We start from the raw sequence: 13,375 nt of genomic DNA, 5'->3' as shown, positions 1-13,375 counted from the left end.
CAGAATATGATGCAAAAGGACAACCAGCCGAAGTGCAAAATTGGAACATATTTAAGATTAATAAATGATTATCCGTTACAGCAACAAGTTTTAAAACAGGTCAAATGCTTCTTGAGGGATTTGATATTTTTAGACCACAACTGAATGCATTTAAAAGGTTCCTTCACATTTGTTAAATTGCAATTCTGGATAACACTGGGTTTCATATATTCAGTCCACACATGGAAATAAGTTATATAATACAACCTTTGGAGCTAGTTTAGCTTGCTTTGTTGAAGTGCCAGTTTCTACTGAGATAGTAAGAGAACTGGGTCTTTGCATCTGCTATAATCATGAAGCTTTCCTAGCATAAGTAGTTCAGCATTGTCTGTCATAACATGCTTTTTCTATCTGCATAGCCCTACATCTGTAGCTGCTGTCAGTGGATCTTTAGCCTACTTCTTCATTTTAGGCTTCCATTTCCCTTACAATTTGGATCCATCTCCATCTCCATTTTGTATGAGTATCCTGTGTATCACTGGTAATCAGTTTAACTATATACTCGTCAAGAAGAAGGGATAAGGCTACCGGGGTTTATTAGCTATGATGGTTTATGTTCTCCCTCCACTGTCAGAGGCAGTATGCCTTGGAATACCAGTTGCTGGGAATTACAAGCGGAGAGAGTGCTGTTGCATTCAGGTCCTGCTTGCGGCCTTCCTATAGGCATCTGGTTGGCTATTGTAAAAACAGGATGCTGGACCAGATGGGTCTTTTGCCTGATACAGCAGGGCTCTCATGTCTGAAGTAAATGAAGGCTTTAAGGATGTGCAAGCATAAAGCTCACAAAATATATGCCCGGTTTATTAAGTTAAACACCCACCTGGAATTATAAGGCCATGGCTTTATGAATATTTATATTATCCACAGTACATGACATGGAAAGGATCACAAACAGAAGATACATAACAGAATCCCATCCAGCTTGCACTGAGGCAAGCATTGGTTCAAGAATATATTAGTTCCTTGAAGGCACCCCTAAGAATGGGTGACCAGTTTAGTTTCCATACTAGAATGTATGATTCCAATATTGTAAATTCAGGAGTTGGACAGATTCTAGACGTGGTAGCTGAAAATGAAAGTGAGCATACCTGTTTGAATCTTGACTCTGTGCAGTTTGGATGTGAACTGGTCATTCACTGTAAATATGTGTCCATTTTCTATTTCTTTTGATTTCGGCTCTTTTGTGAGAACCCGTTGTGTTGGCTTTCCACACGCAAGGGACTGTAGCGCTCGTACAAGCTCTCTTTCAGGGATATCAGTCTCTTGTTGTATTTCCTACATTAAATTTAACAGCCAGATGGGTGGGGTATAAATAATAAAGTTATTATTGTTATTATGATGGCAAAAGGTAGTTATGAAGAAAACAAAATTCTGAACAGTTTTGGAGATGTCTTCCCCCTCTAATCAAACTAGTTCAAGACTATCAATGGTTATTTTGACAAATTCAGAAAACATCTGGCAGTAAATCTATATATAATTCATAGCTGAAAAGGCTATTTAAAGAAAAAGTGAAAGTTACTCTAGACTGTAAAAGTTGACAGCATTGTGTTTTAGCACTTAATTTTATCACTTAATACAGTAATCTATATAAACTTCAACTGTGCAAGTTACTGTAGCACAGGACACCTTGTTCACAAATCTGTAGAGGAGTAGGATGATCTATATGTTCAGCATATAGGAAGCTTTACATATACCAAGTGAAACTAGTGGTCCATTTAGCTTAGTACTGTCTATTCTAACTGACAGTGGCTCTCTATGGTTCCGGACAAAGGTCACTCCCAGCCCTACCTGGAGATACTGGGGATTGAACCTGGGACCTTTTGCATTAAAGGAATGTGTTCTACCACTGAGCCATGGCCCTTCCCTCTTGGCACAGGTGTGCTGAAGAGTCCCTCTGAACTATACCACTTCAGACTCCAGGTAGGAGGTAGGAAGTAGTGAGAGTTCCTTGTAAAAGTCTTCCTTACTATAAAGAAGCACTGAAAGAAGGCTGCTAGAAACCCTTCCCAGATTCCCTCATTTTCTACATGTAAGGAGTTTTCTTTTTAAATGTGGGGGGAGCATTCAAAAATGCAATTCCTGCACCTGCAGACTTAAGCGTTCCCGTCCAGGAAATACTCTTGTCACTTGAACATGGTGCTCAGCAATTAGTGTCTATATAAGAACAAGATTTTTTACAAAATATATTAAAACATCAAACTAGAAAAGAATGGTAATTGCTTGATTACAGGATTGCATTTCCTTTGATTTAAATATAGTTTTAAGGGGAAGTAGCAACTAGACTTCCTGTCTACAAACTGTTAACATTCAGGCTGCTTGATTTTGTTTAATTTCACAATGTATCAATTCACCTTGTGTGGTGACACTTAAAGAGTACTTTCAAAGTACTACTGTCACACACACATGGTGGCAAGATGGTAAATAAGGATTTGTTTTCCACATCATTACATGGCAAGTAAAAAATGAGTTTCCATTAGGAAAAATACACACCATGAAAAAGATGTGATTACTATCAGTAAATACTGTAAATAAATATATTTGGGCTTCCAACACTTGAATTTCACCCAACACAATTCAAAGGAATTTTAAAATCTTCCTTGAATCACAGGGCTTTGAAACATATAAATTATTTTTAGAGCTGAACCCAAGAAGTATTTAAGTATATAATGAATGATACAATCTCAGACTTTCACTAACAAGTGAGGGTATTCCTGGATGAGGACCAATAAGATTCCAAAATACTCTGAAAGTGTTAGCAGCCTCATATATCAATAGTTCAAGAACTTCCTGTACAAATGGCTCAAAGGGATGAATAATCCCTCTTCTCCATACGGTAGAGGAAGATGAATGCATATTTGGGAGATAAAATTTTTACAGCTAGCAGAGAAAGTCAAAGCTCATACCTCAAAAGTGTATTTTTCTCTGTTGTTAAAGAGCATTAGTATCGTCATCTGGAAAGTGGAGACTTGCAATATGTGCTTCCGTGTGTTAGAGCCAGTTACTTGGGCGCCTCCTACACCAACCTCTGAGCCATCTTCCTGTTTTAATTTTCAAAAAAGTCAAAAATCATTCTCGGAACATTATGTTATGCTCCTTCTTTCAGCTTTCTATGTACTTACTATAAGGTATAAGTCATGATCTGACTCATCTGCTTGTAAATACAAAACAAAGATTTTCGTTTTGAGATACTCATTCCGTTTTATCCCAGTTTATATAACCACAGCTTCTGATACCCCACAGCTTCTCAAAGTGAACTATAATTCCACTGAGAGCCAGAAGAAAAGGAAGCCTGCCAGAAAGATGAAAAGATGAAAATATATATATTTTCAGAGTGTGCTATTCTGGGAAATTTGCAGTGCTAGATGGTGTGTGTGTGTGTAGATATTTTACACACACACACACCTGACTATATATATTAAAAGTAGTAAGTATTGTTAACATGAGTTTATATATGAAATACTGAAATGTATGTGGAACTGAATTTTATTTCCAAGTTCACAATAGCTGAAGGCACAATTCAAAGCAATAATATGTTTACAGACACAGCTCTTACCTTTTTAACAGGACCATAGAAGGTGGCATTGAGATCTGCAGAGCCCATATGATGCTGGAGTGTCAGCTGCCTTCCACTATGTTTGGCTAAATAAAATCTACAAAATTCAAGAAGTTGAATGGCCATTTGATCATCTATACTTTTAACTATGGAAGCAAGAGCTTCTTCTATATCAATACAGTGGTGCCTCGCAAGACGAAAAGAATCCCTTCCGCGATTCTCTTCGTCTAGCGGTTTTTTCGTCTTGCGAAGCAAGCCCATTGACAGCTTAGCGGATTAGCGCTACAGCGGTCTAGCAGCTTTTCGCGATCAGCTGTTAAGTGGGTTATCAGCGGAACAGCTGATAGGCGGCTTAGGAAAGGGGGGGGAAAGCGGGAAAAAACCGCGGGGGTGCGCAAGATTTTTTCGTCTTGCGAAGCAACCCCATAGGGAAATTCGTTTTGCGAAGCGCCTCCAAAACGGAAAACCCTTTCGTCTAGCGGTTTTCCGTCTTGCGGGGCACCACTGTATAGAAGATTACTACTTTGTGACTGATAACATGGCAAGCAAGCTTCAACTGCATGCATATAAAGAAGCATTTAATGCATGCAGATTATCTGGCCATTTGCTGTATCTTCTTTCTTTTTTAAAAAACACATCATTCCACTAACCATTCACACAAATAATCTTAACCATTCCTTACCTCCTAAATATTTCAAAAGCATGTCTGGGGGCTGGGGGAATGTTGCACTTTGGTGTGGCCGACTGAGTAGGCCAGTAGCCTGTTGTGAGAACCCGCACTGTCAGATCAACACCACCTAATGAGACCTGCATGAATACAAAGGCAAACATTTGTTGTTGTTGTTTTGTCTTCCACATGGCAGGAAATAACATAGCTTGCTATTCAAGACAGAAGTGGCTGCCTTAATTTCATTAAACAAACTAATTAGAAGCTGGTATTCAAGGGTGTAGGGTACAGCAGAAAAACTTGTATGTGCAAAGTGAGCCTTAGGTGGAAGCAGGAGACTTTACACTTTCTATGAAATGCAGAAGGGTCTAGGAGGGCAACCCAGACACATGGAGATAATCGAGAGGTTTTGTGGTGGGAGGAGAGTGTCAGTGAAGGATGTAGTGAAAGTAGTATGAAAGTAGTAGTAGAAGGATGTAGTGTACATTCTATAGGTACTTAACCAGATGGAGGCCAAGACAGGCATGAACTGAAGGATTTACCCAAGGCCAAAACAGAGAGAAAGTGCTTATCCAATCATAAAAAGTTGCTATTCTGAACTGCTGCAAAGGCTAACTGAGGAAATCATAGAACTAATGTGAGGAACCCTTTGCCCTCTGAACCACAATTCCCATCAGTTCAACACACACACACACACACACACACACACACACACACACACGTGTGTTGTGTGTGTATAGTGCACAGAGAGAGAGAGTGCGCGCATATGGAAAAGCATATGAAAACCCTTGGCATGGATTATTTGGGGGATGGAGGGGGAAATGATCTGAGGATCACTTACGCTGTCCCCATGTTGGCTGAGGTTAACAGAACTACATTTATGCATATCAGCACTTTCTCTGTTTCATATTACTGCTGCCACTTTTGAAGACTGCTAAGTCTTTTATTTACTGTTTACATCTATCAGTACACTCATTCTGCAGGTGCTTTGATCTTCTGACAATTGCTTAATATTTGGCATGTTACTGAAATTAAATATTCTTTAAATAGTTATAGAAATTAATTGTTAATTGTTTCATATGCCAGGGTAGTTAAACATATTCAGAGGCATCGATTTTGAGGCAGCATAGCTTTGAGTTCAAGAAGCTAAGGACTAAGAATAGAGGAAGCCTAATACCTTCATGCTTGAGGGCCCCTTTGGGAGCATCGAGGGGGGGGGGAGGGGAGGGCACTATTGGAAGCAGTTGCATCCTTGGTTTGATCCAGCAGGGCTCTTTATATTCTTAATACTTTTTAAAATATAAACAAGCTTAGGTTTTACAGTTAATATTCTGATCTAATTATAATTCCAGTACACTATTTGTTTTGACATGCTACAAAATTATAATTTGAGAGCCTATGTAGATGAGACATTGAAAGATGGGAGATGTAAGCAATCTCTAATTTATTTAGAAATGATATGGGGGTGGAGGTGGGGGGACAACTGCAATATGATCCTGAGGTTGGAGGAAGGGGGAGGTTCAACCCTTTCCTTGCACCGTTTCCCCAATTTAAATATGCCCTCTCAGCTATTAGCCCGATTTTACAGGTCATTTATTTTGGTCTTTAAAATGATGTTATCAATAGGTCCTAATATCAGGTAACAAAAGTCAGTTTGATCCAATGAGCTAAGCTGTTACAGAGGGGTTCTGAAAATTAAAACTCTGATGACACAGATGCTTTTATTTTTTTTAATGCATGAACTACAAAAGGTCACAGCGCTCACAAAAATACTGCCAGAAGTTTAATCATATTTCATTATTTTAATAACAAAAAGCAGGTGTGTGCCACCTGCTGGTGAAGCAGTTCAGTTAACAGATTTTGTTTTTAAGATTCAAAATGTTTCTTCAATCAAAAAGTAGAACATATTCTAGAAAGGGCTCTAACTGGCCATCAATTTACTGCCTCACAAATGTTACAATTTCTACAGTGCAATGCTACAAATATTGATCTCTTGTGGAACTCAGAAGGCAGAATTGCCATTAGTACTATGCAATGAAAACATGGCTGTCCTGAAGGTGGCTTCTCTTGTTGGGATCACACCATCTCCCTTTTAGTGTTAGAGCTACAAGATCCCAAAGCTAGCAGGTGCTGGTGGGGATGGGTGATGAAGGAAATCCCTGTGTACTGTGTGTCTCTGTTTTCCTTTGTCCTTAAAAAGCAAGGAAACCTCATGATTCTGTGGGAACCAGAATAAAGTACTGGCCTCATAATTCATCCTCCAAAGAGTCTCACATCCAGTTTATCCATTTGTATACAATCCTCAGTTTTTTGGTGGTCACTCCTAGGATTATCCCACGCACTATCCTCTCTCATCTGATCCTGATTTGTTCTCTCCCCTTTTCTTGCTCCAGCACTCAAAAAGCAATCACCCTCAACAATCTTTTCCTCCTTCAAACCCTTCACCTACTCACCACCACATAAATCTTGCTTCCTAGGGCTGGCATTGCCAGTTTTGCAGCTCTCACCTTCTGCCACACTTTGCTTTGCAAGCTGCAGTAGTGATGTTGGTCTTTCCCTTTTCCAATACTTCATCCCTTACTGAATCCCAGCCTAAGCCCCTGTAACTGAACTTAACTCATATTCCTCTTCTGTCAATTCTCACCACCAGCTTCCTCTCCTCTGTTGCCTTCCTGCACAGAGCCCTCACACACCCCTTTACCAATGTACAATGGTAAAATTGTAAAATAAATTACATAAAGGAAAATTCAAATTTTCCTCCTCAATATGCACAATACATACAAAGCTGCTGAATTTATAGCAAATGGACAAATAACTTTTTAGACCCGAGTACAGGTCTCTGTCCTTAATATAAAAGAGAACGAAAGAGTTATATATGCAGCTTGTCGTAATAATGCCCAGCACAGCTCTCTCTCTGCTGCTGCTTCCCTTGGGGAGCAAGTGGCAGGAGGGAAATCAGTCGTGTCTAATTACTAGAGAACAAATGGGAAAGAAAAAACAATGATCCAAAACTATAAACAGAGCAGGGCGGAAGAGGAATAGCTGAAATTGCATACACAAAGCAAAGAACCAACACAAAATCAGTTCAATTCCATTCACATATGTATTTAAAGTCAGTAAACTGAATACAAAATTAAATGCTGATAAAATGAAAAATCAAGGTAAAGTCAGTTCATATACTTTCATAACTCTGTCTACACTGAAATCTGAATCAATGTCAGTTTATAAATACAAAAGTATTCAATGATTTTAACAAATGCTGGGTAATTACCCAGGAACAATATAAAATTTATTGAATTGTTGTTCTATCTGATTTGTTAAAGAATTTAAATTGTGTTCCAATTGCAGGCCCGCAAAAGAATGATGAAATTATTTAAATGGGCATCCAATTTTTGATGGTACTTTCTGTGCTTGTTGAAAGAGCCCAAAGAGATCTACAATTCCCCAGAGGAAACCTGAGAAATGGCTACTACATCCAAGAAAAACAGCAGGGACACAAAATGACTCACTCCTAAACTGGGGAATTAATGATGAATATATTATTCTTCTAAGTGCCTGTAATTGGAATAAAGAGGATTTAGACAGAGTAAGGATTTATTTACAGAATGTACCCATTTCCCAAGGAGACTTTATTGCAGGCAGAGCAAGGTGCAAAGACACCAAGGATTAATCCCTTGCCTCAGGAAGTGGTAGTGGAGTCCTGACTGGAAGTTTGGACATATTTTTTCCTACAGAAGTGTGTGACTTTTGAATCAAATACTGTGTTATATTTGGGGTTGCCTTTGAAAAGTGATTAGAAACTTCAGCTGGTTTGGAAGACAGCAGTAACGCTGCTGACAGGAGCTTGGCACTGTGAGAATATTGCACTGCTTCTTAACTCCAGTGATTCCTAGTTTGTTTCTAGATGCAGCTCAATGTGTTGGTTTTAACCTTCAAAGCCCCAAACTAAAAGCAGGGAACCTACAGCCCCCTATTTAATTTCATCAGCCTCCCAACTTTTCTAAGGACTCTTTACCACCGAAGTAATGGGTAGCACAGCTGCTCTGTGCTGAGAATAGCATAAAAGGTAAGACACTCCCACCAGCTAGCAATATTTGGGAGGAGTTACTTCTGCTGAAAAACCTCCAAGGAAGGAGAGTCCACAACCTCCCGAGGAAGTTTGTTCCAGTGTCAAACAGCTTTTATCTGCTTCTCTCTGCAGGGATGGTTATATTGCTCCTGTTAAGCAATGGATCCCAACCTGAGTAGCCAGAGCATAAGAGGGTAATATCCCAGAACCATCTTCCTAGGCAGTTCTTTCTATCTATCTATCTATCTATCTATCTATCTATCTATCTATCTTTTAGAATATAATTAAGAACCTGTAAAACAACCCACTTAACAATACAATAATTCACTCTGGTATGTGCTCCACTAAAGACTTTTTTCTGTAGGTCAACAGCCCTTAATAGAAAAATAGTTCCCCCCTCCTGTCCTAATACTCTGGTTATCAGAAAGACTGCTTGCTGCCCTCTGAATATAGCCAAAAACTATAACCTTAACTGGAAGCCATTCTCTTGGCACCTCTGCCTGCACAAGGTGATCCCAGGAAGATGATGGTTGGAGTCTGGTTGGAGTCTGGTTGTACTCCAATTTTGGAACACATTTCCCAAGAAGACCCACCTGCAACCTTTATTGCATATTTCAGGAATCCAACAAAGACTGTACTATTTTTCTGGGCTTTCAGTAGTTGACCTATTTAAGATTCAGCGGCTTTTTGGGTAGCAGAGTTAGTTTTCTGGTGGAAAAAATACTAATTTATTTACTGGCTGCTCTCTTTATTTGAGTTCACATGTTGCTGTTTTATCTTGCTGCTGCTTTGTATTTTACAGTGCTGAATACTTTACTGGTTTTCTTTAATTGTTAAACTGCTTTGGCTGCTAGCTTGCAAAAAGATAACCCATTATTCTAAAATAATTTAAAAATAATTAAATAAAAAGCAGTATTTTATTCAGAAGGGCGTTTCACTCAAAAACTTTGTTAGAATAACTGAAATTAGTGTTCAGATCAAGCCAGCAGTTAGCTTCTTACCCCTGTTGCCTGTAGATGTTGCCTAAATTCATCCATTGTTGTGTTTGAGATGCTCATATCCCTGAACATTCCTTCCAGTTTTGATGTGAATTGACATCCACATTCAGTCTATAAAAAAGAAGAGAACAATTCTTTTAAAATTATATATGCCATTATATCTACGAAAGCAAACATTATATATATATATATATATATATATATATATATATATATATATATATATATATGCCACATACTTGGAACCAGAACATTACAAAATATAGAGAATGTTTGAACTTGTTAAAGATATGAAAAAGCGAAACACATTCTGCTTGATTCCAAACATCAGTTTCAACAGTACAAAACATCCCAAAATGTTTACCACAAAATGTTGAGCTATTAATGCAAAAGTATGCCATGATTTTAATGGTTGATGGGCAGGGTATAAATATATTACTACTACTACTACTACTACTACTACAACACCAGGTTTGGGGGGGGGGGGACAAAAGTTGTTCTGTAAATGAACAGAAGAACCTGCTGTCCCAATCTTTTTAAAAATATAACAAAATATGTCTTCCTTATTCTTTATGTTTAGGAGGAAAGTTACAACTTTTGAATCAGGCTTTAAAGCCTTCCAAGGTATTCTGAATGACGTGCTATCTCCTATTGTTTTATATTGTTGGGTTTATGTTTTTATTAAATACCACTCTGTCTTAAGAGGAAGCACAAAAATAAAGAACCCACAAATATAAACAAACATACACAAATAGAAAAAACAGGGGTTCAGGTCAGCATACAAAGTCACATGTCTTTGTATCCTGGCTTGAACCCCTGTTTTTTCTATTTGTGTATGTCTTAAGAGGAAAAGCAGGATGTAAATGATTTCAAATTTAAAAATTAGAAATTCCTTCCCAGGTGCATTCTTAAAATCCCAGTTTAGTTCCAGCTGTACTATCCAAAGAAGCACTTTATATGAAGTGCTTTTTTTAGCAGGGTAAGGAAGAGGAAAAGATGGATTGGAAGGTTAGGGTGGGGTGTTTTTCAATCCTTCTCCAAGAAGGACTAGCAGGTAAGTATTCACTTTGTTGTGAAAATAAGGAAGAGGACTATAGCTTAGATGGAGAATGAGAAGGAACCTTTTGCCATGCACCAGGGGTTCCAGAAAATCTGTGAACAGGGAAAATTGACATTACCTGCTTTATTCTATCCTCTTCAACTCCACCCTGCTTTTCAAGCTTTCTGGCAGGAAATCGACTGCAGTTCCAAATACTGCAGTTTTAAGTTTTAAAAACAGTATGAATAAACTTTTGCTGGCAATGAAATTTTTTTATTGCCGTACCTTTAGTATTTAGAAATATAGCATACTGCAATGATCCCACATTAGCTAAAATTATGACAACTGAATGTTGGACTGAAACCAGAAACAAAAGGGAAACAGTCATTAAGTAAAAGATTGCAGGGACTAACTTTACCTTTAGCTTAGATATCATGTTTTTCTCAGAGTCATCTGAAACACTTTTGTTTGTTAGAAGCCTCCTTGCCAAGTGCTGTTTATAGTATCGTTCAAAAACATCCTTCTCTTGCATAAACCTAAACAAAACCATTGCCTTGTCCAATATAGTCTCTACTTCTTGCTCAGTTAGCTGTAAAGACAAAAACATTATTTTTCAACCAAATGCTACCAATCTCCATTGCTAGAGATTGTGCCCACAAAATCCTATGATTAAGAAACACTGATAGCACAATCAATGCATTTTTACTGAGAAATAAATCCTGCTCTGCTCAGGTAGCGTGTAGCATGGCAGCCACAGCCTTCTCAGGGCAGCTTCACACTTCACGAAATAACACTGTCTGTGATTCACTGTGATAAAACACTAAGTGGGAATGGGAGACATATCTTCAAATGTACGAAGGCATGGACTTCAAGTTTTTGGTGCAACAGTAACTTGTTAGGGGACAAAAGTTCAAGTACTAAATGGGAACATATTTTGCTGGGGTGGGGGAGCAGCAATCTGATTACATGGTCAGCATGCTAAACTACAAGGAACTTGAAGGCATCATACTGTAAGCTGAAGATGTATTGCTGTGCAAGACTCACCAGAACACATACGTTAGTACTTCTGACACTGCCACCAGTAACACTTTCCTTTAACATAGGTCATTTTTAAATGTCACTAATTATCAGCATTATCATTCTAAAAACAACTACAACTAACAATGGTTAAGTCAATCAAGAATTATTCAGATCTCTATTTACACACATATATAGTTCATGCAGTTGCAAAAGATTGTGACAAGCACATATAATTTGTTCACTCAACTGCACTGCTTATTGCATTTTGAAAGTTAAAACAGTATACTTTCAGGAACGTAACAGAACAGAAGTTTGCATAAATATATGTTGTTGTTTTGTCACAAATTTGGATAGTTGTAACTGAAAATATACTTACTCCCTTGACTCCTTTTTTTAACTTGTCATCAATAAATAATGAGAGGTACTCTGGAGACCTAGAGTTAAGGTTGAGGAAATACTCAAAGTCACCCGCAATGGTTTGTTTGAAGAGCCTGTCGTTATTGAAAGATTCTTGAAGGAAGCGATCAAACCTACTCTTCAAATCCAGTAAACCCTTAGAAAAATAAAGAATATTTTTATTTTCAGTAGGTAGCTGTGTTGGTGTGACACAGTCAAAATGAATTAAAAAATTGTCCAGTTGTACCTTAGAGACCAACTAAGTTTGTTCTAGGTATAAGCTTTCAGATTTCTGAAGAAGTGTGCATGCACATGAAAGCTTATACCCGGAACAAACTTAGTTGGTCTCTATGGTGCTACTGGACAATTTTTTAATTTATTTCAAATAATGTTCAAATATGTTACAGATTTCTACTATATGTTGTATGGAAATCACATCCATTGTGAGGTTATTTGACTGAAAACTATTTGCTCATTGCTTCAAAGTGTCTAGAACACTTTACTTGACATTAGGTTAAGCTTAGAAAAACCTGGTATTTTAAATGGGAAAGAAAATCCATTGTTAAGTATAGATTTCTTTCTCAAGTGCAGAGGACAGCTAGCAAGAGGATGTTACCAGGGTTCACATGCATCCTGTATAACCTCAAGCACCATCTTGCAACTACCACCACCAACTCTTTTTCATTCTGGTTGTATTTGCTCCTGGAGGTCCAAGTCACAGGCAACAGCCTCACATACTGGACTGTGAAGTGAATGACAGCTGCATGTTCTGGCTCTTCCTAGAATTCAAACATTCAACAGTTTGGGTCTTGGTGCCATGGTTTCTAGCGTATAGCAAAGTGCTCTTCACTGCTCTGTATTTTGGTTCTACACTTGGGGAAGCATGATTTGGGGAAGGTTCTGGGAGTGCAGTCCATTTCAATGACCACTGGGCGATTTCAATGAAATCCTAAATATCTTCCCTTAGACCAAGGTGACTTGGGTGAGGATGCTGTCTAGGAGTGTGTAGGCAGGGCCCCAGGATTCCAAGGTGCTTCAGATGGCTTAAAGAAGATCAGTGCTGAAATTGCCGAGGTGGCGTTTTAGTGGGCTGGTGTAGCCATTTGTCAACAAGTGATCTCTTGGGACTTGCCCCACTTGCTTTAGAAGGATGATGTCCACCTGTCTGCTAAGAGGTGTGATCTTTACAAAGGGACTCTCCTGTGTGGGGTTTCCTTTGCTTCTATTCTAGCTGCTTTAGCTGCTGCAGGTGATTTTTTTTGGTCTGTCCTGAGAAATGTTGAAGGTTTGAGTCTTGTCAGTTCTACAGGGATGAGAAAGGAGTCAAGCAAAGTTTGCCCTTTCTTGTGGCAAGTCCACCAGTGGCAGAAGAGCAGCCAGATCTGAAGTTCAGTTAAGATGGGCAAATGAGAAATGTAAGGTTTAACTACCTGAATATAGTCAACTGGGTTCTTTCCTTCTCCTTCTTCAGATACAAGAGCTTTACCTTGCTCTCGGAGGTAGGAGCTCATACACTCACACATTGTCTTAAGACCATTCGGCACACGGCTGAACAGCTTGTACATACAAGCAAGATCTGCAATGGGGGGAAAGT

The 13,375-nt window shown here is 38.6% G+C and overlaps 2 protein-coding genes across 3 annotated transcripts in view; both read right to left on the bottom strand.

Annotated features, from left to right (window-relative positions):
• SERPINE2 (serpin family E member 2) overlaps positions 1–13,375 on the bottom strand; it is a 230,477-nt gene that overhangs the window by 140,850 nt on the left and 76,252 nt on the right. The window lies entirely within an intron of this gene.
• Positions 1–13,375, bottom strand: part of CUL3 (cullin 3) — a 45,749-nt gene that overhangs the window by 1,061 nt on the left and 31,313 nt on the right. The window contains exons 7-15 of one of the 2 annotated variants that reach the window (XM_028731081.2): positions 13,212–13,357; positions 11,762–11,938; positions 10,784–10,954; positions 9,330–9,437; positions 4,275–4,399; positions 3,593–3,689; positions 2,943–3,077; positions 2,125–2,193; positions 1,128–1,314 (exon numbers count right to left, since the gene is read on the bottom strand). In XM_028731081.2, coding sequence (XP_028586914.1) covers positions 1,128–1,314; positions 2,125–2,193; positions 2,943–3,077; positions 3,593–3,689; positions 4,275–4,399; positions 9,330–9,437; positions 10,784–10,954; positions 11,762–11,938; positions 13,212–13,357 — 1,215 coding nt within the window. The remainder of the gene's footprint in view (positions 1–1,127; positions 1,315–2,124; positions 2,194–2,942; positions 3,078–3,592; positions 3,690–4,274; positions 4,400–9,329; positions 9,438–10,783; positions 10,955–11,761; positions 11,939–13,211; positions 13,358–13,375) is intronic. The other variant, XM_028731083.2, reaches the window with a different exon arrangement.

The sequence above is a fragment of the Podarcis muralis genome, chromosome 6, assembly GCF_964188315.1.
Source record: "Podarcis muralis chromosome 6, rPodMur119.hap1.1, whole genome shotgun sequence".
Classification (NCBI taxonomy): Eukaryota; Metazoa; Chordata; class Lepidosauria; order Squamata; family Lacertidae; genus Podarcis; species Podarcis muralis.
Note: the sequence above shows the minus strand (reverse complement) of the source record. Positions and strands in the feature narration are given on the sequence as shown.